This window comes from Somniosus microcephalus, chromosome 2, assembly GCF_052327205.1.
Source record: "Somniosus microcephalus isolate GS21.2 chromosome 2, FLI_Smic_1.0, whole genome shotgun sequence".
In the NCBI taxonomy this organism is placed as follows: Eukaryota; Metazoa; Chordata; class Chondrichthyes; order Squaliformes; family Somniosidae; genus Somniosus; species Somniosus microcephalus.
In genome coordinates this window covers 159,333,814-159,359,284 of record NC_140988.1, presented here as the reverse complement: position 1 = coordinate 159,359,284, position 25,471 = coordinate 159,333,814, and the positions used below count along the sequence as shown (strand labels likewise).

General features: G+C 45.9%; 1 protein-coding gene across 1 annotated transcript in view; it reads left to right on the top strand.

The window, feature by feature from the left end:
- col25a1 (collagen type XXV alpha 1 chain) overlaps positions 1–25,471 on the top strand; it is a 256,959-nt gene that overhangs the window by 38,777 nt on the left and 192,711 nt on the right. The window contains exons 8-9 of the mRNA XM_085965125.1: positions 7,360–7,404; positions 15,771–15,815. Of these exons, the coding sequence (XP_085821251.1) occupies positions 7,360–7,404; positions 15,771–15,815 (90 nt within the window). The remainder of the gene's footprint in view (positions 1–7,359; positions 7,405–15,770; positions 15,816–25,471) is intronic.

The window sequence follows — 25,471 nt, the reverse complement described above, 5'->3', positions numbered from 1 at the left end:
GTTAGAAAAACAGTGCTGTAACATAAATCTCAGTTGCTAGCTCATCAGAACATTAAAAAGGAAGGCAAAGAAAAAATAATAGCAAACAATATGCTGGCGGTGCTTTACAGCTTAGTGTTGGAGCACGAATTCTGAGAGCCACAGAGTGAAGGACAAGTGTAGTGAAAGGTGCAACTTCAACCCACAAGAGAAAGGAAAATCACAGTGGACGTCATGCCTGGTGGACTCAAGTGCTTCATGGTGGCCGGCTACAGGAGACATTGGTGGCAGTCTGGGAGTCTTTCAGCAGCAGAGGTGTGTAGACCAGGCAGACCAAAGATGCGGAATAATTTAAAACAGGAAAGTTACATGAGAAAGAATGTTTTTAAGAAGAGAAATAAAGTACTTGTACAATTTTATTTGTGATAAATTGCATATTATTGCTTTAGTTCGGACTACTATAAATCAAGAATTGTGTGGTTTAAAGTGAAGTTATCAGCTGGAATAAGGGTGTCATTGGGCACTCTAACAAGGGCAGGAAACAGAGATGCAGGAACATTGATGCCATCCGTGTACATCCATTGCAACAAATTTCAAAAAATTATAGATGAAACCCGAACCAAAAAGAAAATATTGGCATACGAGCCGTTAACACATTTGCTACCTTAATGGAGGCGTTAACATGTTTATTTTACACAGGTTGGGGGTAATTTTAACTTTTGCCAGTCATGTAAACAAGGAGATATCGGATCGGTTACACATCTGTCCTGATTTTTGTTTCCATTGGTGTCAGAATTCAATAGCAGTCCAGGAGAGAACAAATGTGTTTGATCTCCCATATGGCCCAGGGAGTTATGTATTTATCGGATGAGACGTTAAACTGAGGCCCAATTTGCTCTCAGGTGGATGTAAAGATCGGATGGCACTATTTCAAAGAAGAGCAGGGGGGTTCTCCCTGGGGTCCTGGTCAATATTTATCCATCAACCAACAACAACAACAACAGCTTGCATTTATTTAGTGCCTTCAACATAATAAAGCATCCCAAGGTGCTTCACAGGAGCATTATCAAACAAGATTTGACACCAAGCCACATAAGGAGATATTAGGACAGGTGACTAAAAGCTTGGTAAAAGAGGTAAGTTTTAAGGAATATCTTAAAGGAGGAGAGAGAGGCAGAGAGGTGGTGAGGCTTAGGGAGGGAATTCCAGAGCTGAGGGTCCAGGCATCTGAAGCCACGGCCGTCAATGGTGGAGCGATTAAAATCGGGCATGCTGAAGAGGCCAGAATTTGAGGAACACAGAGATCTCAGAGGATTGTGGGGCTGGAGGAAGTTACAGAGATAGGAAGGAACGAAGCCATGGACTGATTTGAAATCAAGGATGAGAATTTTAAAATTGAGACGTTGCCGGACCGGGAGCCAATGTCGGTCAGCGAGCACAGGGGTGATGGGTGAATGGGACTTAGTTCGAGTTAGGACATGGGCAGCAGAGTTTTGGATGAGCTCAAGTTTACAGAGGGTGGAAGATGGGAGGTCAGCCAGGAGTGCGTTGGAATAGTCAAGTCTGGAGGTAACAAAGGCATGGAGGAGGGTTTCAGCAGCAGATGAGCTGAGGCAGGGGCGGAGACGGGCGATATTACGGAGGTGAAAGTAGGCGGTTTTGGCAATGGCACGGATATTTGATTGGAAGGTCATCTCAGGGTCAATTGGGATGCCATGGTTGCGAATGGTCTGGTTCAGCTTCAGACAGTGGCCAGGGAGAGGGATGGAGTCAGTGGCTAGGGAACGGAGTTTGTGACAGGGACTGAAGATAATGGCTTCGGTCTTCCCAATATTTAGTTGAAGGAAATTTCTGCTCATCCAAGGCTGGATGTCTGACAAATCAGAGACAGTGAAGGGGTCGAGAGAGGTGGTGGTGAGGTAGAGCTGTGTGTCATCTGCATACATTTACCAACATCACTAAAAACAGATTATCTGGTCATTATCTCATGTGGAACCTTGCTGTGCGTAAATTGGCTGCCGCATTTCCTACATTACAACAGTGACTACACGTCAAAAGTACTTCATTGGCTGTAAAGCGTTTTGGGACGTCCTGAGGTCGTAAAAGGCGCTATATAAATGCAAGGTCTTTCTTTCTTGAAGTCAATCAGGAAAGGTGTTTAATGGGCGGCCGATCCGATATTGCCTCATATACACTCACCAAATGTTAAATTAGCAGACAAAATAATGTCACATGAATGCATTAAAGGGGTAATCCAGTGGGGAACAGACTTTGTGGGGAGCATTGGATTATTGAATCATCCCTAGTGTTTATGTGCTAATATTGTATGTAGTAATTTCTAGGCTCAAATGTAATGGGAGCTTTGCTAATCCAGAATGCATACAGTTCGTTAAATCATAGATCAGGAGTAGTCTGCACAGGGTGATCTTAAACTAGTGCTTCTAAACAGAGTGTTAAAGTTGAAAATTTGGAGAAAGTGGGAATTCAGTGCAGGGGGGGAAGGAGGTGCTGCTTTTTAGTGCTTTGTGTTACAGGTAAATATTTAATTTCATCTACCAAGAACTTAAACTAGCTCTAGTAATCAGTTAAGAACTAAACAATATGTTAAGTATTAAATACATAAACTTAAAATTAACTAAATAAATAAAACTTGGTTATATAGGGATGGCAGTGCAGGTGGTGTGCCGTAACTGCAGAATGTGGGAGTTTGTGGAGAGCATCGCGATCCCGGACCACTTCTGCAGTAAGTGTCTGCATCTTGAGGAAATTCAGCTCAGAGTTGTTGAGATGGAGTCTGAGGTGCAAACGTTGCAGGGCATCAGGGAGGGGAAGAGATATCTGCACACTTTGATCCAGGAGGCAGTCAAACCCCTTAGGTTAGGTAGTGGTACAGGTCTGGTTAGTGGTCAGGGACAGGAGTTTGTGACAGTAACTCAGGCAGGTAAGGGTACCCCAGGTGCGGTGCTGGAGGAGCCTCGGCCTTTGCCCTTGACCAACAGGTATGAGGTTCTTGCTGCCTGTGTGGATGAGGGCAAAGTCTGCAGGGTGGATGAGCAGGCTGACCACGGCACCATGGTGCTGGAGGCCATTCAAGTGGGGGGAGTGAAAAAGAATGTAGTCGTGGTAGGGGAAAGTATAGTCAGGGGGATAGATACTGTTCTCTGCAGCTGTGACCGGGCGTTCCAAAGGCTGTGTTGCCTGCCCAGTGCCGGGGTGAAGGATATCTCCTCGCAGCTGGAGAAGAGTGGGAGGGGGAGGATCTAGTTTTCGTGGTCCATGTAGGAACCAACGACATAGGTAGAACTAGGAATGAGGTTGTGCTGAGAGAGTTTGAGGAGCTAGGATCCAATTTAAAAAGCTCAACCTCAAAGGGATTATTACCTGAGCCACACGCAAATTGGCATAGGGACAAACAGATCAGAGAGTTAAATGTGTGGCTCAAAGAGTGGTGTGGGAGGAAGGGGTTTTGATTCATGGGGCACTGGCACCAGGACTGAGGAAAGAGGGAGCTGTTCCGTTGGTACGGGCTCCACTTAAACTGGGCTGGGACCAGTGTCCTGGTGAATTGAATAACTAGTGCAGTAGATAAGGCTTTAAACTGAAAAAGGGGGAGGAGTCAGGTGAGTGGAAATTTAGAAATCTAAAGAGAAAAGTCAAGGCAATGGAGCAGTGTAACGATGTGGGTAAAGATAAGCTGAGTGTGACAGGAAGGGACAGAGTAATAGCGCAATAGCAAATAAGGTGGAAGTTGGGAGTAATGGTAAAAAGTTAAACTTAAAAGCTCTTTATCTGAATGCATGAAACATTCATAACAAGATAGATGAATTTGTGGCACAAATAGAGATAAATGGCTTTGATCTAATAGCCATTACAGAGACGTGATTGCAAGGTGACCAAGGTTGGGAACTAAATGTTTCAGGGTACTAGACGTTTTGAAAAGATAGGCAGAATGGAAAAGGAGTGGGGTAGCCCTGATAAAAAAGGATGACATAAGGACAGTAGTGAGAAAGGATTTTGGCTGAGAAGATCAGGAAGTAGAATCACTATGGGTGGAGATAAGAAATAACAAGGGGCAAAAAACACAGGTGGGAGTAGTTTATACGCCCTCAAACAGTAACTATACCATTGGATAGTGTATTAATCAACAAATAATAGGAGCTGGTAACAAAGGTAATACAATAATCATGGGGGACTTTAATCTTCCTATAGACTAGGCAAATCAAATTGGCAAAGGTAGCCTGGAGGATGAGTTCATGGAATGCATTCGAGACAGTTTCCTTGAACAATATGTCATGGAACCAACCAGGGAACAGGCTGTTTTAGATGTTGTACTGTGTAATGCGACAGGTTAATTAATAATCTCATTGTAAAGGATCCTCTGGGGAAGAGTGATCATAATATGATAGAATTTCACGATCCGTTTGAGAGTGAAATACTTCATTTGGAAGTGAGAGTCTTAAACTTAAATAAAGTCAATTACATTGGTATGAGGAGTGAATTGGCTAAGGTAGATTGGGAAATTAGATTGAAAGGTATGATGGTAGATAAGCAGTGGCAAACATCTCAAAATTCTCAACAAATATACATTCCATTGAGAAATAAAAACTCCACAGACAAAGTGATCCATCCGTGGCTAACTAAAGAAGTTAAGGATAGATTTAGATTAAAAGAAGAGGCTTATAATGTTGTGAAGAATAGTAATATGACTGAGGATTGGGAGAGCTTTAGAAATCAGCAAAGGATGACCAAAAAATTGATAAAAAGGGAGAAAATAGAATATAAAAGTAAACTAGCAAGAAATATAAAAACAGATTGTAAGAGCTTCTATAAGTATGTAAAAAGGAAGAGAGTAGCAAAAGTAAGCGTGGTCCCTTAGAGGCTGAGACAGGTGAAATTATAATGGGTAATAAGGAAATGTCAGAGACTTTATCAAATATTTTGCATCTGTCTTCACAGTAGAAGACACAAAAAGCACAACAAAAAAGTGGGGAACCAAGGAGCTAATGAGAGCGGGGAACTTAAAGTAATTAATATCAGTAGAGAAAAATTAATTGAGAAACTAATAGAACTAAAAACAGACAAATCCCCTGGACCTGATGGCCTACATCCTAGGGTTCTAAAAGAGGTGGCTACAAAGATAGTGGATGCATTTGTTGTGATCTTCCAAAATTCCCGAGATTCTAGAACGGTCCTAGCAGATTGGAAGGTAGCAAATGTAACCCCGCTATTCAAGAAAGGAGGGAGACAGAAAACAGGGAACTACAGGTCAGTTAGCCTGACATCAGTTGTTGGAAAAATGCTGGAATCCATTATTAAGGAAGTGATGACAAGGTACTTAGAAAATCATAATATGATTCGGCAAAGTCAACATGGTTTTATGAAAGTGAAATTTGTTTAACAAACTTATTAGAGTTTTTTGAGGATGTAAGTAGCAGGGTAGATAAAGAGGAACCAGTGGATGTAGTATATATGGATTTCCAAAAGTCATTCGATAAGGTGCCACGTAAAAGGTTGCAAAGCAAGATAAGGACTCATGGGGTTGGGGGTAATATATTAGCATGGATAGAGGATTGATTAACGGACAGAAAACAGAGAGTTGGGATAAATGGGTCATTTTCTGGTTGGCAGGCTGTAACTATTGGAGTGCCTCAAGGATCACTGCTTGTGCCTCAGCCATTTACAATCTATATTAATGACTTAAATGAAGGGACTGAGTGCAATGTATCCAAGTTTGCTGACTATACAAAGCTAGGTGGGAAAGTAAGCTGTGAGGAGGACACAAAGGACCTGTAAAGGGATATAGACAGGTTAAGTGAGTGGACAATAAGGTGGCAGATGGAGTATAATGTGGGGAAATGGGAGGTTATTCACTTTGGTAGGAAGAATAGAAAAACAGAATATTTTTTAAATGATGAGAAACTATTAAATGTTGGTGTTCAGAGAGATTTAGGTGTCCTCGTACAGAAAACACAGAAAGTTAGAATGCAGGTACAGCAAGCAATAAGGAAGGCAAATGGCATGTTGGCCTTTATTGCAATGGGGTTGGAGTACAAAAGTAAGGAAGTTTTGCTACAGTTGTACAGGGCTTTGGTGAGACCACACCTGGAGTACTGTGCACAGTTTTGGTCTCCTTATCTGAGAAAGGACATACGTGCCTTAGAAGTGGTGCAACGAAGGTTCACTAGATTGGTCCCTGGGATGAGAGGGCTGTCCTGTGAGGAGAGATTGAGTAGATTGGGTCTATACTATCTGGAGTTTGGAAGAATGAGAGTGGATCTCATTGAAACATATAAGATTCAGAGGGGTACTCAGGATAAGGGGTCGGCCATTTAAGACTGAGATGAGGAGGAATTTCTTCACTCAGAGGGTTGTGAATCTATGGAATTCTCTACCCCAAAGGGCTGTGGATGTTGAGTTGTTGAATATATTCAAGGCTGAGATAGATAGATTTTTGGACTCTAGGGCAATCAAGGAATATAGGGATCAGGCAGGAAAGTGGAGTTGAGGTTGAAGATCAGCTGTGATCTTGTTGAATGGTGGAGCAGACTCGAAGGGCTGTATGGCCTACTCCTGCTCCTAATTATTATGTTCTTATCATCCACAGTGCAAACTCTTCTGTGCTGAGGATATGAAAGATGTTATGTAAATACAAGTTTTTTTAGAAAAATAATGACAAATGTCTTCAAGCATTGCCATTGCTATTATTGCAAGGCAGGAACGGTATCTGTGCAACACTTCTTTCATTAAATCCAATTGTGTGGCGGGTAGCACATTAATTATGATCTCACCTATCCTTCTTTATTAAAATGGCTAATGAACAATGGAGTAGCACAGCCTCTTGGAGCACCAATGTAGGCCAAAGATGTCCCCCCTCCCCCATTCTGCTTTGTTCCTGACAGGAAGGAAGGGAAAGTCACAAGGGGAGCAAATGGTCACTTCTTCAAGCCAGCTGGAGAGCTGCATGGACAGAGGCCTGAGAGCGGATCTCCCATCTGACCTCTCAGCTGGAAGAGGTGGATGATCTAAGAAAATCAGAGCAAGAGAAACTAGGGTAAAAAACTAAAGAAGAACAAGCCTTCATATGACTGGTAGAATTCTTAATTTAGCCACAAGCCAACAAAGCGGACCTTTCAGGTCAAACAATGTAATGTTTGGACCAATTTACAAAAATGCCTGGATAATTCAGCTTCTTTCAAATTTTTAATAACAGAATAATGAGAAAGAAATATAAATTATTGGAAATACATGCATACTTCGAACAGGTCTGGCAAAGAATCTACACCAGAACAATAACTTACCTTTTATCTTTACAGATACTAATGGACCTGCTGCCTATTTCAGATCTAATTTGTTGTCTTTTTTTATTTTTGACCTTGGCAGGGCTCTATAGGAGTCACTGGTGTTCCTGGCTTTCATGGACAGAAGGTGAGCATCTGCACGCTCGCCCGTAACATGATATACTAGCTGAAGTGCCCGGCGGTGCCGAGGCTTTTTCGAGGGAATGTTGTTGTTGGAAGAGAGAGAGAGAGCGACTGGGGGGAAGAGAGAGAGCGACTGGGGGGAAGAGCGAGAGCGACTGGGGGGAAGAGAGAGAGCGACTGGGGGGAAGAGAGGGAGGGGAGGGGAGGGGGGAGGGAGGGGGAGGGGAGGGAGGGGGGGTGGGGGAGGGGGAGGGGGGGAGGGGGGGTGGGGAAGGGGGGGAGGGGAGGGGGAGGGCGGGGAAGGGAGGGGGGAGGAAGGGAGGGCAGGGGAGGGGAAGGGAGGGCGGGGAGGAGGGGAGGGAGGGGAAGGGAGGGCGGGGGGGAGGGAGGGGGAGGGGGGGAGGGCGGGGAAGGGAGGGCGGGGGGGAGGGAAGGGAGGGCAGGGGGGGAAGGGAGGGCGGGGGGGAAGGGGGGGAGAGGGAGGGGAGGGAGGGCGAGGGTCGCCCCCCCCCGAGGTGAAGACCGCCGATTGCGCGCGCAGCAGGAGCTGAGACGCGGCGTCTCTCTCGGCCGGCGGGCCTGGTTGCCAGGGTAACCGTGACGCTGACCAAGCCAGAGAGAGAGACGCCGCGTCTCAGCTGCTCCTGCTGCGCGCGCGGCCCCCCACCCCCCCCGCCCGAGGGTCGCGGCCCCCCCGCCCCCCCCGAGGGTCGCGGCCCCCCCCCCCCGCGCCCGAGGTGAAGACCGCCAATTGCGGCTGTGCAAGACGTCCGGCGGACCCGGTTGCCAGGGTAACGCTGGACGCTCAGCAAGCCCCGCCCCCCGGCCAGCCAGAGAGAGACAGCGCGTCTCAGCTCCTGCTGCGCGTGCACCCTAGCGGCGCTGGGCTGAGGCTCGGCCCTCCAGCCTTCGAGTGGGGCCGGGAGGTGCCTAGCTCGGGCGTGGGTGTGGAGGAGACGCCGAGGCTTCTAGGCCTACCTGGAAAAACGGGGAAAGGTAGGAAAATTAATGAGATTAGATAAGTTAATTACTTTCTAAATCATTTTTTTAAAAAACAATATGTGTTTTAAAAGCAACGTTTTTTTTTTAAGACGCAGAAAGCGGGAAAAAGAAAGGAAAAGTTTGGAATCAAGATGGCGGCGACTCACCTCGGTTCAGAACGATAAAGCCCAGCCACACACGCACCGATTGGCCCGGCAGCACACGCCAGCAACCCGGCATACGATTGGTCGAGCTCGAGGTCACTCTGTCGCTAATGAGCGGATAATGAGATGCTAATGAGCGGAATGTTGAAGGTTTTTGGGATACCGCGGGCGCAATTTTAGCCCGGCCGAAACGTAAATACGCTTAAAACCGTCTCGGAAGCGTAAGCTTTCTTTGGAGGTAACGCGCGCGTAGGTACGCCCTGTAACTTTCGAGCGCATACCCGCAAGACGCACACGCGATGACAGACAGAATGACAGAATGACAGACAGAATGACAGACAGAATGACAGAATGACAGACAGAAGTACCGATTTATATGTATAGATGTGTTCAATCCGTATCCAGTGAGACTGCTGCAGCGTATATATATATTTTCTAAATCAGGATGAATTGCACTGGTTGCTTTGCTATAATGGTCAAAGTATTTGATTGGTCATTTTACACTTTTTAATTAAAGTAGCAGGAATTGAGACATTGAGTGTGACGGTGAATCAAAGTTTTGTCCTTTGCTTCTGTGCTACTTGGATTAAAACGAGTAAAATGACCAATCAAATACTTCTTTTTCTTTATGTCCTCGAAGCTGCTATGCTGGGATCTCTGCAGGATTCCTCTTCTCAGGATGGTCTGCTTCCCAAAATAAAGGTAGAAACACATGTAACTTTAAGCACACAGCAGCAGGAGTAATATTCCTCGCACAGTGGGAGCAGCTAATAATGGGAGAGACCGCAGACACCACAAGGCCCTCAGTTAGGTCCAAAAGGTGAACCGTGGTGTATTCTCTTTTACTTTGGCCATAAACAAGAAGGAAGTACAAAGTACTGCCACCATCGCCATTCTAAAAAGTATATCAACGGAGTGGAATTTTCCGAGTCCACACTGGTGATATCACAGCGCGGGTACAATTTTCCAAAATTCAAAGTCCATCAAAGGCCACCAGGCGAAATTCCATGTCACCAGCATGAACTCGGGGAAAATAACCCCCAAATGGCTGCAGGCATGCATCGGTCGCAGAGCAGCTCCGTTCACTTTAATAGAATGAGACCCTATTGTTGGCCTGCGAGCCGATCTATAGCTGCCCAACCCCAGGAAGAGTAATGCTTATTTTTCAGGAAAAGTCCTGGAAAGGGAGAAGGGAGATAGAATATGTCCAGGGAACTATAGACCAGTCAGTATAACATCGGTGATAGGAAAAATAATGGAATCCCTACAAAAGAAGAAAGTAAAAGAACATCTAGAAACCAAAAATATAATAATGAATAGTCAGCATGGATTTCAAAAGGGAAAATCTTGCTTGCCCAACCTCATTGAATCTTTTGAAGATGTAACAGAGAAAGTTGACAAGGGTAATGCAGTAGATGTAATTTATATAGATGTTCAAAAGGCCTTCGATAAGGTATCACCTAATAGACTAATAAATAAAGTCAGAGAATGCGGAGTCAGGGAACAAGTAGCAGAATGGATGGCTGGCTGGCTTCAAGACAGAAAGCAGAGAAATGGGGAAAAGGGTAGCTATTCAGAGTGGCAGAAGATGGGAAGTGGTGTTCCACAAGGATTAGTACTGGGACCAATGTTGTTCATAATTTATATTAACGATTTAGACTTTGGAATCAAAACCACAGGGCGCGATCTTGCCAGCCTTGGGGAGGTGGGTTTGGAGGCGAGACTGCCGGGAAAATGGCAGAATCTGGGGGCGGGTACCATTCCCGCCCCCAACCCGCCTCCGTGCCATATTCCCAGGAGACGGGTAGCCGACTCACGCCGGGTCCCGTCTCCTGGGAGTGGGAAGGGGATTACAGCCACTTAACTACCTGTTAACAGGTAGTTAACAGGCAGTTAAGAGGATTATCCCCATTTTTCCAACAGAGGCGCGGGCTTCCCGACATCGGGAAACCCCGCCAGGATCACCGAGGCAAGCAGTGGGTCTGCAGAGGTCAGAGGGGTGCAAAAGTGCGCTGTGAAGGTAAGTGATGGGTGCAAGTGTGGAGAGGCAAGTGTGTGAGGTGAGTGTAAAGTGATAGAAAATGTTTACTTACCTTTGTTTCTTCCTGCAGGCTTCAACAGTTGGGGATGCGGAGAGTCTCTCATCTCACCAGCAGAGATGACAGACGGCTGCTGCATTCTCCGATGCAACAGCCATCTAATTTCTGCTCACAAAAGAGGTTTGATGAGTCTTGAATACAAGAATACATCAAACAACAGAGAATGTCAGTGTTTGACAGCTTCACAGAGCTGTCAAACGATGACAATTCATCTGTCAAAAAATTTTGACAGATGAAACATCATACGCTGACGTTCTCTGTAACCGGCTTCCCCTTAATTGGCCTGCTAAGCCTGCTGGGCGGGCTTAACAAAGTCAATCAAGGGAAAATAGCATGGGTTGGCCAGAAGTCGATGGAGGTGGGACTAAAACCCGACAAGCAGCAGTCCCGTCTCCAACGCGCCCCCACTGACAAAATCGCCCCCACAATTTTAAATTTGCGGATGACTCCAAATTTGGGGGGGGGGCATAGTCAATACTGAGTAGGACTGCAACAAATTACAAGACATGAATAACCTTGCAGAATGGGCATATAATTGGCAAATGAATTTCAACACAGATAAATGTGAGGTATTACATTTTGGTAGGAAAAATAGTGAGATCACATATTACTTGGAAAATAAGAATCTAAATGGAGTAGAAGAGCAAAGGGTTCTTAGAGTACAAATACACAAATCACTAAAAGTAGCAACGCTGGTTAATAAGGCCATAAAAAAAGCAAACCAAGCACTAGGGTTTATTTCTAGAGGGATAGAATTGAAAAGTAGAGAAGTTATGCTGAATTTGTATCAAATCTTGGTTAGATCACACTTGGCCTACTGTGTACAATTCTGGTCATCATAAAAAGGATCTGGAGGCACTGGAGAGGGTACAAAAAAGATTTACAAGGATGATACCGGAAATGCAAGGGTATACTTATCAGGAAAGGATGAAAAGAGAAAGCTGAGGAGTGACCTAATAGAGGTCTTTAAACTTATGAAAGGTTTTGATAGAGTAGACACAGAGAGTGTGTTTCCACTTGTGGGGAAGAGCAAAACTAGAGGCCATCAATATAAGATAGTCACCAAGAAATCAAATAGGGAATTCAGAAGAAACTTCTTTACCCAGAGAGTGGTGAGAATGTGGAACTCGCTACCACAGGGTGTGGTTGAAGGGAATAGTATAGATGCATTTAAGGGGAGGCTAGACAAGCATTTGAGGGAGAAGGGAATAGAGGGTTATGCTGATAGACTTAGATGAGGAGAGACGGGAGGAGGCTCGAGTGGAGCATAAACGCCAGCATGGACTGGTTGGACCGAATGGCCTCTTTCTGTGTCGTATATCCTATGTAATCCTATGTAAAAATGGAGCAGCTTCTAGACTTTGCTAATTTGGGAATGATTTCAGCAATATGAAATCACTGATAGCTTTATCAATAGATAAACATTCACAGTTGTTCCACGAATACAGTCAGCAAATGCAAAAGCAAATCTGGTTTGTGTTAAATAAGACAAGACACAGAACTGGTATTTTCCTGTCCTAACAAATGAGATGATTAAGTGATTGGATCAAATAGATCGAGCTGGGATGCACCAGAATGATCTTATTCCAGGAAACAATGAGTGATGAGTGTGTCTGGACAATTACAAAAGAGAGCCATTTATTATTAAAGAACTTTGAAGTTAAACAATTGGCAGTGGTAATAGCCACAATAGGATTCCTTTCAACTGATCGAGGTGAAATCTTTATTGTGATAATCATAATGTGCTCTGTTTTCAATATAAGGTGCAGTTGATTTTACTTTTCTTACCTGTGTCCCGTTGTGTTTTAGTTTTGAGTAATTAGGCAATAGCATAAACACAAATTTTAACTGATCTTATGTCACGGCTGGTTTCAGTTTTTATGAGGCACTTTTACTAGATCAATCCTATTGTCTACATGGATCTCATTATACTATAAAATGTAGTGAAAATCCTACTGTCTGACTTACATTTATTCCAAAACCTATAACAATGTGGCAGGATTCAGTAGTGGTAACAGGATATCCTGACTTTTCTTTGTCCCAGTAAAGTGTTCTTTCAATTTTTTTTAAATGAATTTAAAAACAGCAGGTTCAAAATTGAGTTCTTATATAATAATTCACTCCCATTCATTTTCCTCCCATGGAACCAAAAAAAGTTTACAGCACAAGAGGCCAATCAGCCCATCGTATCTGCGCTGGCTCATTGCTAGTTCAATCTAAAATTAATCCCACTGCCCCACTGTCTCCCTCTCCTTCAGTAACTGTAAAGGTGTCCATGCCATTTCCAGTGTCTTCTGGAATCCTTTGCGTTTGTTTGTAAATTTTCAACCCTTCATCTCCCCACACCCTCCCTGCAATCATTCATCAAGGAGTGCTCGAGGACATACTGGCCCAGAAATTCCCTGCCTTACCACCAAGAGTTAGCGCCACAATCCTGGCACAAAATGGCGGCCGCTACTCTAACGCCCTTCTCTGGGGCGGGACTCGGCGGCCACCATTTTGGTGAGGGCCTTAGCGCTGCCAATAGCAGCGCTGGCCCTGGAAATGTAAATATGGAGAGTGTGATGTCAATTGGCATGCAACGCCAACTTAACGTTACACTCTGCGAACTTGGACATTAGCGCTGAGTTTACCACTGGGTCCGAAGCTTGCTTTGAAAAGTGAACGTGCAGCAGACTGACAGAGACGGTGTCAGCACTTTTTAAAGGGCCACACACATCTTTCAGGTAAGTTTGCATTTAAGGACTGGATTTTTTAAAATTTTATTGAAGTAGTGGTTAAATGTTTTTTAAGTGTGCAGGGAGTGCTCCTGGACTCTTGCAAAGCCTCGGATGGTAAAGGAAGGCCTCTGAGAAGACAGAAAATGCTGGAAATACTCAGCAAGTCAGGCAGCATCCGTAGAGAGAGAAACAGAGTTCACATCTCAAGTTGAGATGCTGCCTGACCTGCTGAGTATTTCCAGCATTTTCTGCTTTTATTTCAGATTTATAGCATCTGCTCACAGAGGGAAGAGAAAGAGGCAGAAGAGGAGGACGCAGAAGAGGAGGACGCAGAAGAGTAGGACGCAGAAGAGGAGGAAGCAGAAGAGGAGGACGCAGAAGAGGAGGACGCAGAAGAGGAGGACGCAGAAGAGGAGGACGCAGAAGGAAGGATGCAACCCAGACAGCCACTTTCTGGCTGGGTATCTGGCATAGAATCATACCCCTGCGGTACCAGTGACTACAACCTCAACTCCCCATTCAACGTTTGTCCCACACCTTACCTTCTCTCTGTTACTGACCATCACAGCGTCCTCTTGGCCACAATGCTGAAATAAAAGCCACCACAAAGCAAACTTTACAATCCAACTTTATACATTTATCCATCCAATATGACATCAAGAAATTAACTAATAACCCTTATGCATTCCCTTAGTGACTGTCTTGTGTGTGCCTTTGCCTATTCTACTGATGTCACGCAGTGCTACCCCAGTGGCTGCAGCATGGCTTGTGAGAGATAATGCAAATGGTCTTGCTGGTCGACCTTGAGGAGCTGGTGGCTGGGAGTGTGGTGGTGTTTTTCTTTTCTTCTTTCTCTCCTCTCCCTCTCTTCGGTCAACCACTGGCTGGGCAGGCTGCATTTCTTGTGTGTGTGAAATGAGGAAGGTACAAGGTGGAATTGTGGTGAGGGGAGGGCGGGAAAGCAAGCGGTGCATGCCAGAAGGGGGATAACGTATGAGGATACCAGTATCTTGTATCCTTTCAGCCCCGCTGCTGGCCAAGGGCTCAGCCATGCCCCTGCCAAGAATGACCTGCACTGTCTCCTCCAAGAGGGTAAGCTGAAGCTAGGAATGGGAGGTTTGCCTCATGTTTGGTACAGATTGTTGGTAGGTGAGTGATTCAGGGCAGGGGGAAGTCATGCATTGAGCAATGTGTGAGGCTAGTGGTGCAGTTAGTAGGAGACAGCTTTTTAAGATTCATTCACTGACCTTGACCACTGGTCTGAGGTAATGAAGCTTCTTTGGACACTGGAGCCAAGTGGTGGGGGCGACACTGCTGGCAGTGACGGCCTTGGTGATGTGGTCCCACATCCTTCTTTCTGGAAGATCTCCAGGCCCCTGTGGGTAGAGGAGCTCTCTTGAAGTGCTGACCCCCTGCACAAAGCTGGAGTGCTGCGTGCGAGATCCTGGGTGCCCCTTCCCGGGCTTGCTGAGCCATTTGTGTTAGTGATGAAGCACTTTTAGCATTTTTTTAGGTGTGAAAGGCAATTCAGCTTTAAGAACTGAAGACTGCCATTTGGGAATCATTTTTAATGTTTTTTTCTTTTTCAGAAGGCAGTTGAGCTGTAAGGGCTAAAAACTGACTCTTTTTACATGATTTTTTAATTCATTTCAAAGGCAGTTCCTATTTAAGGGACCGAACTGCTTTCTGAAATGACAGACATGTTCTTGCTGCAATGACACTACAGCCACACTACACTGGGGCCTCCTGCCGGGACTAATGCCACCAGAATGGCGCATGGTAATTAGCCACCAGCGCCAATTTACTGGTCCTACCAGTGCCATCAATTTCACCGGCCCACGGTGACACTGGCAGATTTTTAGCAATATCGAATTTCTAGTCCTCAGTCTTTTCTTCCACTGGAATTTTTATTTATTATGAACTGGACAAACAGTAGACGAACCCTCCACTTGTGAAAATTCTACAGCGGGGAGAGCATTGCAAACACAAACTCAAACTTGTACTCAAGGAAAGATTTAATGAACAGAGAAATGGACACATAAAGACATACCTGGTGCCCCGAGATACTGTGCATGGATTAACAAAATACCGTGTCCATACTTGAAGGATATGCTGTCCATGTATCTATATGTCTCCCATTCTCTTAAAGAGCTGTATGATTTTTGCTGGCTGGGCCAGATGATCCTTTTTGTGTTAATAACAATACTGTACCTTTATATAGAGCTCTTCGTATAAAGGAATGTCTCACAGCATTTTAGAAAGGGGAGTGTGACAATTCTTTCAAATAATATTTTAGCTGTATGAATGTTGTATTTCCAAGTTTGGAGGTGAGCAATAGTCAAAGCTATACCTCCAAAAATCTATATTCATTTTTCTACTATGCTCATTTAATCATTTTTTTTCCAGGGTGATCCTGGTTTTCCTGGGAAGGATGGTGATCCAGGACCCAAGGTTAGTCTGATTTGTAAGAATTCTTAATTCCTTTAAGCATTGTGTCCAGAAAATGCCTTCGGCCCAAAAATATCAATACCAAGCAATACAATGAGGGTATAATGCTGACAGTGACAGAGGTCAGCTCCACTGAGAGCAGCCTGCATTCTCCAATCCTGATAAAATGTTTAATGGCAGCTAAATAATAAATTAATAAAATATTGTTGTCTTGACATTCTGGTCAGAATACCTTGGCATTGTAGTATTGTGGGTTATGCATTCAGAAACAAATAGCAAGCATTGTTCCATCTTCAGACAGGTTCTGCTTTGAAAGCACATGTGCAATATTAATAACAAATGTGTTGATGCATTCAGATGAAATTCCTTTGTCTAGCATTTTAATGAAAGCGTTAACCCATTTGATGTCTTTTTAAAAAAATACGAACAAAGAAATTTTACATCAAAGCCTTTGTTAGTAATGTTGCACAGTCTAATTTCAACCTCAGATGCTACTGTTTTGCTGTATTTTCTATGGTTTTTAAAAGTAGAACAAATACTGTAGAAAAAAGATATATATTAATAATTTACTTTTTCAGATAAAATGTAGACTACTAGCTTTGTAACCTTGGATAATTATCTAGTTAATTTGGGTAAATATTAACTCATCGAGGCAGGATAAAAAAAATCAGGATTTTCAGGAATGCTAAATAAAAACTGAAAATTGCTGTCTACATACAGCAGGCTCTGATGAAGACTCTCACACGAAACATTAGCTCACCTTTTGTTTTCAGAAGCTGATTGACACTCTCTGCATTTCCAGCATTTCCTGTTTTCATTTCAGATTTCCATAATCTGACGTTTTCTTTTTTATATATCTTTATTGCAATGCTAATGGTTTTGTTCATTGTTCCATTTCCCTCCCTGGGCTTCTCGTGGTGCTGTCTCTGCTAACCAGTGATGTGGCAGAAGTCATTCAGCCTCCCATTTAAAGCTGACAAATGCTGCTGATGGCTCAAGCCTGCTTAATGGGCATTTGTGGGACGAAGGAAGCCATAAAGAACAAACTTAGAATGGCTCATCATGTAAATCGTGCAGTAAATATTGTAATCTGATTGGAATATTGTGTGAAATAACTTGATTAAAATACTCCATTCGAAGATGGAGTTGGTGGTCCTGCTAGTGCCGTGCATTCTATATCTACACTCAGCACAACAGGTTGGCCAGATAGGAATTCTGGCTCACAATTCATGACACTGTGCGGTAGTTTGGGTACTAACCACTACCTGGGCAGAATTAAATTTAAAATGGAAGAAAAATTGGGCTCGCTCTGTTATGGTTGTACAACCCTTCCATCCGATTTTCCTCTCTGCGTTTTGCCCAGGTGACGCTTAATGCCCAGGCAGTAAAGAGAAAAATTCATACCAGTAAGTCCACATTGCCAGCCAAATTATCAAAAGAGTGCAAAGGGAGGAGTCAGGGATCAGTCAAACTAGGTTACAGCTGGTTACAGATTGCCGTTAACAGAGGCCTGAAGTGTGTTGCCCATCTACCCTCTCTAATAGATTATGGACTCCAGCATAGGGATGGTGAGGGGTAGGAGGACCCAAGGAAGCAGGAAAATCTTCCTAAAAATATAGTGGACGTAATGGACTTTGAAATGATATCGAGGGATAATAATGTATGATAAACCTCTCTCCCCTATTGAAAGAGGAATTTCAGGCAAGCACACAAAACATTCGTCCTCTTGTAACCCGCAAGATAATATCCAACCATAGAGGTCAGTCCTCCAACACATTTTATACTGTGGAAAACTAGCTGCTGATGGAACTGCAAAAGGAGTTGGGACTTTATTAAATTTAAATGAAGTGCGCCATGTTTTGTAGTTGATGTACCTTTCTTTAAGGCTGTAACTATTTGCAACACCAAAGTTCTGATTTGTTCTGGACATTATGTGACATTCTGGACATTTTTTACATGCAGTAGCACCCTCTGGTGGTGGTTATTGTGTTAGCAGTGTGTTTGTATGAAGCAGAGGTCATTTGACCTTTGTTCCTTTCTTCCTGTGAGAGGTCATTTGACCTTCGTACCTTTCTTCCTGTGTAACACAGGAAGTAGAATTCCAGGAAGAACCTGGCAGTAATGGAGGATTCCATAAGGGTTTCACAATCCAATGTAATCTGATTTCATATGTTAGGCCAAGTGCAATATCTGTGAGTATCTTTGTTTCTTAGCATAATAGCAACGTTGTCAGAGTAGTATTTTGATAACACTATGTTTATAAAAGGTTAATATTTGATAGTTATAGAAGTTAGTCCAAATGTTAGTTAGTTATACAATTAGTCTATTCTACTGTTGTAAATATGTTTATATCTTATGTAATATCGAATGTATAGTACTCAGTTTATGTACAAAACATACTTTATCTTTGTTTACAGTTTCACAAATTTGTTCAAGTAAAGCTTCAAAACAGCAAACGGCTTCACGAAGAATTATTTTTGTATACGTGTTTAACTTGCTGGATAACTAGATAGGAGCACGTCTAGCGTGGCCAGTACAGTGAAAAGATATCAGTGAAAAGATATCAATGAAAAGATATCAGTGAAAAGATATCAGTGAAAAGATAGCAATACGGCTAGCAGTGAAAAGATATCAGTGAAAAGATATCAGTGAAAAGATAGCAATACGGCTAGCTGTGAAGAGCGGAGCAGGAGGAACCCAGAGTAAGCCTTAACCTCGTAGAGCACATCTACCTCACATCAACATGTCAGAAGATAATAACGAAAATGCTTTGCAGCAAGTAGAAGACCTTAAACAGGCAGACGAAACTGTAGAACGTGACAATCGGTCTATAAGCTCTGGTTACTACAGATCGCAAGTTGGTTCACGGTCATCGGGTGGTTCTAGAGTAAGCATAGCCATCGCCAAAGCACGGGCTAAGCTAGTAGCAGCTCAAGCCAGAGCTGCGCATGCGGACAGTGAAATAGAAATAAAAGTAAGACAGGCCCGTCTCCAAGCTGAATCACAAGCCGAACAGGCCCGACACCAAGCTGACCTGGCCCGTCACCAGGTTGAACGACAAGCTGAACAGGCCCGTCTCCAAGCCACATTAGACGCTCTGCAGCAACAAAAAGAGATAGATGCTGCATTAGCCGAGACACAAGTATTCGAGGCAATTTTGGAGGGAGCTGTTCCCGAGACAGCTTACAAACCTTTAATTCCCGTTCCGTGGCAGAGTCCACGACAGCGCACCATAGATTACGTGAGCGACCATGCCGACATACAGTTTACAGGAGATAGGGATGGAGGCCCGCACATCTCTACAGACGCAAGCACTTTGTATAACATGCCACAAGTTGCCAACCAAGGTCAAAGCAGACGGCATGCCTCAAGCCGCAGAGTCTCCCCCAGCAGAACGGAAGACACGGTGCAGAGGAATAGGACGCTGAATAGAGAAAGTCAGAGGCAAATCCCCTCTCGGTTCCTTGAGACCCCTAACAGAGCCCCTAGCCAAGGCAACCCTGGCATAGGTCCCAGCACCTACGACCTTGCCAAATACCTTGCACGCACCCAGCTGGTGACTTCGGGGTTAATCAAGTTTGATGACAGGCCGGAGAATTATCGGGCTTGGAAGTCCTGCTTCCACGATGCCATATCGAGCTTAGACCTGTCGGCAGGAGAAGAGCTCGGCCTCCTTATCAAATGGCTCGGCCCAGAGTCCGCCGGACAGGCCTGCAGGATAAAAGCGGCCAATGTGGGACAGCTGCCAGAGGGGTTGAAGAAGGCTTGGGCGAGGCTGGAAGAAAGCTACGGCTCGCCCGAAGCCATTGAAAGGGCTCTCTTTGACAGGTTGGAGAACTTTCCGAGGTTGACGAGTAAGGAACCCCAGAAGCTCCGCGACCTTGGAGATCTGCTGTCGGAACTCGAAGCCGCAAAACAGGACGGTTACCTACCCGGTCTATCGTACTTAGACACTTCCAGAGGGGTAAGTCCCATCATTGAGAAGCTTCCATTTAACCTGCAGGAGAAGTGGATAACGTTTGGATCAAAGTTCAAGCTAAAGCACAACGTGGCATTCCCACCATTCTCTGCGTTCATTAAATTCATCCGTAAAGAAGCCAAAGCCAGGAACGACCCCAGCTTCAACTTCTTCTCCGCCCACCCAGCACTTGCCAGAAGAGACAAGTTTGACAGACATGGAAAGACACCAATATCTGTCCACAAAATGCAAGTGTCCTCAACTGAGCACACAAAGATTCAGAAGAAACCTGAGGATATGAGCAAACAATGCCCTATCCACAACAAGCCCCATCCTTTAAAGAAGTGCAGAGGCTTCAGGGAGATGTCCCTGGAAGATCGGAAACAATATCTTAAAGAGAACTCTATATGTTTCAAGTGCTGCTCTTCCATGAGCCATCTCGCCAAGAACTGCAAGGTAGATGCAAAATGCACAGAATGTGAAAGGGATCAGCACGTTTCAGCACTACACCCAGGCCCAGCTCCTTGGGAGTCAGAGTCGCCTCCTCCCACTTCAGAGCATGGCGGGGAGAGAGAGGGAGCTGCTGGTCCGGAGATTACATCCAGGTACACCGAGGTGTGTGGAGAAGGAGTGAGCGCAAGAGCATGCTCCAAGATATGCCTCATTAATGTGTACCCTGTAGGACGTCGCACCCTAGAGAACAAGCCATCTCAGGTGAGCACACCCAAGACTTCCATCTTGGAGAATGGTCGTCCAAGCTACCTTACCCCATGCAGTAGTCAGATCCGCGTGGTGTTTGACTCCAGTGCACCATATCAGGGAGTCTCTCTCAACGACGTACTCCTCACAGGGCCCGATCTTAACAACAGCCTCTTGGGAGTGCTCATGAGATTCAGGAAAGAGCCCGTCGCCATCACTGCCGATATCCAGCACATGTTTCATTGCTTCGTGGTGAGAGAAGACCACAGAGACTTCCTCCGCTTCCTGTGGTATCGGGACAATGACCCCAATAGAGACATTGTGGACTACAGAATGCGTGTCCATGTCTTTGCGAATAGCCCATCCCCTGCTGTCGCCATATACGGACTAAGGAGGGCTGCCAAGGAAGAAGACGATGACTTTGGCAGTGATGTGAGAGGGTTCATCGAACGAGAGTTCTGTGTCGACGACGCACTGAAGTCATTCCCGACCGAAGCAGAGGCCATCAGTGCCCTCGGACGAGCCCAGGAACTACTTGCACTATCCAACCTCAGGCTGCACAAGATAGCCTCTAACAGACCAGCAGTGATGGAGGCATTCCCCCCTGAAGATCGTGCTAAGGACGTCAAAGACCTAGACCTCTTCACTGATGACCTCCCCCTACAGCGTAGCCTAGGGGTGTCGTGGAACATAGCAACAGACACGTTCACGTTCCAAGTCTTAGATGCCAAGAAACCCTTCACACGAAGAGGAGTGCTCTCTACAGTCAACAGCCTATACGACCCTCTCGGCTTCTTAGCCCCTGTCACCATACAAGGCAGGCTGCTCCTCAGGGAACTCTCCACACGTGCTGAAGAGTGGGATTCACCTCTCCTTGAAGAGATGGAAGCAGAGTGGGACAGATGGGGAGACTCACTCCAAGACTTACAGGAGATCCGAATACCTCGCTGCTATTCGTCTTTCTCTCCCTTAAATGCCCAATTCAAAGAGCTTTGTGTCTTTGCAGATGCATCCGCTAAGGCCATTGCAAGTGTGGCTTATCTGAAGGTCACCACTCAGGAAGGACAAAGCAAAATCGGCTTCGTCTTTGATAGAGGCAAGTTGGCGCCCCAGCCAGACCTCACCATACCCAGATTGGAACTGTGCGTAGCAGAACGCAACCTACCCCCTCACAGCAGTCTATGGAAGCTGCATCCTATCGTCGACACCAACGGACTGTCTCTGAGGTGGTTCTTCTTTTGTCGCCAGAGGACTCCAGTGACAAGTAGAGTTCGGACTATGTGGAGTCGTTAATGGCCCCAGACAGGGAGTGTTCTGGACATTATGTGACATTCTGGACATTTTTACATGCAGTAGCACCCTCTGGTGGTGGTTATTGTGTTAGCAGTGTGTTTGTATGAAGCAGAGGTCATTTGACCTTTGTTCCTTTCTTCCTGTGTGAGGTCATTTGACCTTTGTTCCTTTCTTCCTGTGAGAGGTCATTTGACCTTCGTACCTTTCTTCCTGTGTAACACAGGAAGTAGAATTCCAGGAAGAACCTGGCAGTAATGGAGGATTCCATAAGGGTTTCACAATCTAATGTAATCTGATTTCATATGTTAGGCCAAGCGCAATATCCATGAGTATCTTTGTTTCTTAGCATAATAGCAATGTTGTCAGAGTAGTATTTTGATAACACTATGTTTATAAAAGGTTAATATTTGATAGTTATAGAAGTTAGTCCAAATGTTAGTTAGTTATACAATTAGTCTATTCTACTGTTGTAAATATGTTTATATCTTATGTAATATCGAATGTATAGTACTCAGTTTATGTATAAAACATACTTTATCTTTGTTTACAGTTTCACAAATTTGTTCAAGTAAAGCTTCAAAACAGCAAACGGCTTCACGAAGAATTATTTTTGAATAAGTGTTTAACTTGCTGGATAACTAGATAGGAGCACGTCTAGCGAGGCCAGTACATGATTGGTTCCCTTGGAGGACAAGACCAGATTTCTGAATGGTCCCCTTAGAGGATAAGACACACCCAGCAGTTTATCTGGAGTGTGTAATTAGATCCTACCTGCCTGAGTAAGCAAGATCTTTGCAACGTGTAATATGATCCATTCATTGTGACAGCCAGCTCCAGAGCTCACAGTGCTAGTGTGGCGGTGCCACTAAGGGACTCCGATCAATTGTATATAATTCCCTTTAATAATATGTTAGCTACTGCCTGAGTCTGTATCTTTGTTTTCACTGTTTACATGTACAGAGCGCGATCACTTTAATAGCGCGGGTAAACGCGATGACGTCACGCCGTTCATCACGTGATCCCCACCGGTGAGAAAAACGTCATGACGTCAGCCACGGGACCGCCCAAGCAGCCCTCGTGGAGCCTCCGAACTGACTAGACCTATATTCGATGTTCTCCTGTAGTTATCCGTTAAACTCTGTTAGTTTTCATTAAACCTCGTTTATTTGATCGCCTGAGTGGACCTCAGTCTTTTGGATAGGAACTAGACATTCCTACATTGGTGACCCCGACTTTTGCGAACGGTTTTCGCAGAAGTTACTGAACATGGAATCGAACGCCGTTGCTTTGAAGCTACCACAGTTCTGGGAGCAACAGCCAGCCGCGTGGTTCATCCAGGCTAAAGCCCAGTTCACAATCAGGAACATCGTTGTGGATCAGACCCGTTACTATCACGTGGTCTCCGCCCTCGACAGCGCCACAGCCTCGCGGATCGTCAGCCTGCTTGGTAATCCACCAGAAGATCACAAGTATGAAACGATAAAGGCGCGGTTGTTACAGGTCTTCGGGCTCACGAAGTCGGAGCGCGCCCGCCGGCTGCTCAATATGCCCGGCCTCGGGGACTCCAAGCCGTTCGAGCTCATGAGCCAAATGCTCACACTCCTGGGCTCCGAACCGGAATGCTTCCTCTTCAGGGAGCTATTCCTCAGCCAGCTACCGGAGCAAGTTCAGGCTGCCCTAGCCAGGTCAGAAGTCACAGACTGCGCAGAGCTGGCTGCCGATGCGGACAAGATCTTCGCGGTGACACAGCAGTACTGCGCTGCCACGAGGCACCCATCCCCCACAGACGCTGCTTCAGCCCCTCAACCTGCGGGGTTGTGCTTCTACCACGCCCGTTTTGGCGCGAAAGCAAAATGCTGCCGTCCTCCCTGCAGCTTTTCGCTCAAAAAAAACCCAGCAGCCACCCTGTCAAAAGAGGACCAGTTATAACGAGCGCCCCGCGGCTGCGATGGCAATCGGTAATTTGGGAAAACTCCTCTTCATCAACGACTCCCTATCTGGTCGACGTTTCCTCTGCGACACTGGGGCGCAGTGTAGCATCCTACCCGCGTCAAATCTTGATCTACAAGCCGGGGGGCACAGCCCCTCCCTCCAGACGGCTAATGGCGGGGCCATTCGGACCTTCGGAAGCCGGCGGGTCCAGGTGTGCTTCGGCGGCCAGCGGTTTTACTGGGATTTCATCACGGCCAAGGTCTCTCAAGCCATCCTCGGGGCAGATTTTTTGTGCGCCAACGGCCTCCTGGTGGATGTACGGCACCGCCGGTTGATCAATGCGGCCACTTTTCACTCCATTCCGTGCCACCGTGGTAACACCGTGGCGCGCACTGTCTCCTGCGCGTTCCCACCTCTGGATGACTTCACTCGCCTCCTCGGTGATTTCCCAGACCTGACCAGACCCACTTTCACTTCCACGGCCACGAAACATGGTGTCGAACATCACATCACCACTACTGGCTCCCCGGTCTACACACGGGCCCGGCGCCTCGACCTGGCAAGCTCATGGCTGCGAAAGCGGAGTTCGACACGATGGAGCAGCTAGGGATTATTCGCCAGTCGAATTGTCCCTGGTCTTTGCCTCTCCACATTGTTCTGAAACCTGGCAGTGGATGGCGGCCTTGCGGCGACTACCGACGCCTGAACGACGCCACTACTCCTGATCGGTACCCGATCCCTCATATTCAGGATTTCTCTGCCCATTTGGCGGGAAATACCATTTTTTCAAAAGTTGACCTTGTCCGTGGCTACCACCAGGTCCCCGTACACCCGCAAGACATCCCGAAAACTGCAGTCATCACCCCATTCGGCCTGTTTGAATTTCTGCGGATGCCGTTTGGATTGAAGAATGCTGCACAGGCTTTCCAGCGCTTGATGGACTCCGTGCTTCGGGACCTCAAGTTTCTATTCGTCTACGTCAACGACATCCTCATCGCCAGCCCTAATAAAGAGGAGCACATCTGCCATTTGCGCACCCTCTTTAGACGTCTCAGTCAACACGGCTTGATCATCAACCCGGCCAAGTGCCAGTTCGGCCTGCAGCAGATTGATTTCTTAGGCCATCGCATCACATCGGACGGCGCAATTCCCCTGCAAACGAAGGTGGAGGCAGTTACTTCGTTCCCGCGCCCGCAGACTGTCAAGATCCTGCAGGAGTTCCTCGGGATGGTAAATTTTTTATCACCGGTTCGTCCCTAATGCAGCTCTGCTCATGCAGCCCCTGTACGAGGCCCTCAAGGGCAAGTCCAGCAAGGATCCGATTAGCTGGATGGTTGACATGGACCGGGCGTTCGTCGACACAAAAGGCGCTTTAGCCAACGCAACAATGCTGGCACACCCGCTGCCAGGTGCCACCATCGCCCTTACCACCGACGCGTCAGACTACGCCATCGGCGCAGTGCAGGAACAGTGGGTGCATGGGACATGGCAACCGCTGGCGTTTTTCAGCCGTCAACTACGGCGAAACGAACGGAAGTACAGCACGTTTGACCGGGAGTTGCTGGCCCTTTTTCTGGCCATCTGCCATTTCCGGTTCTTGCTAGAGGGGCGTCCGTTCACGGCTTTTGTGGACCATAAGCTACTAACGTTCGCTATGGCCAAGACCGTCGAACCGTGGTCAGCTCGGCAACAACGTCAGTTGATGTTTATCTCAGAATTCACCACTGACATTCAGCATGTGCCCGGTAAAGACAACCTGGTAGCGGATTGCCTCTCC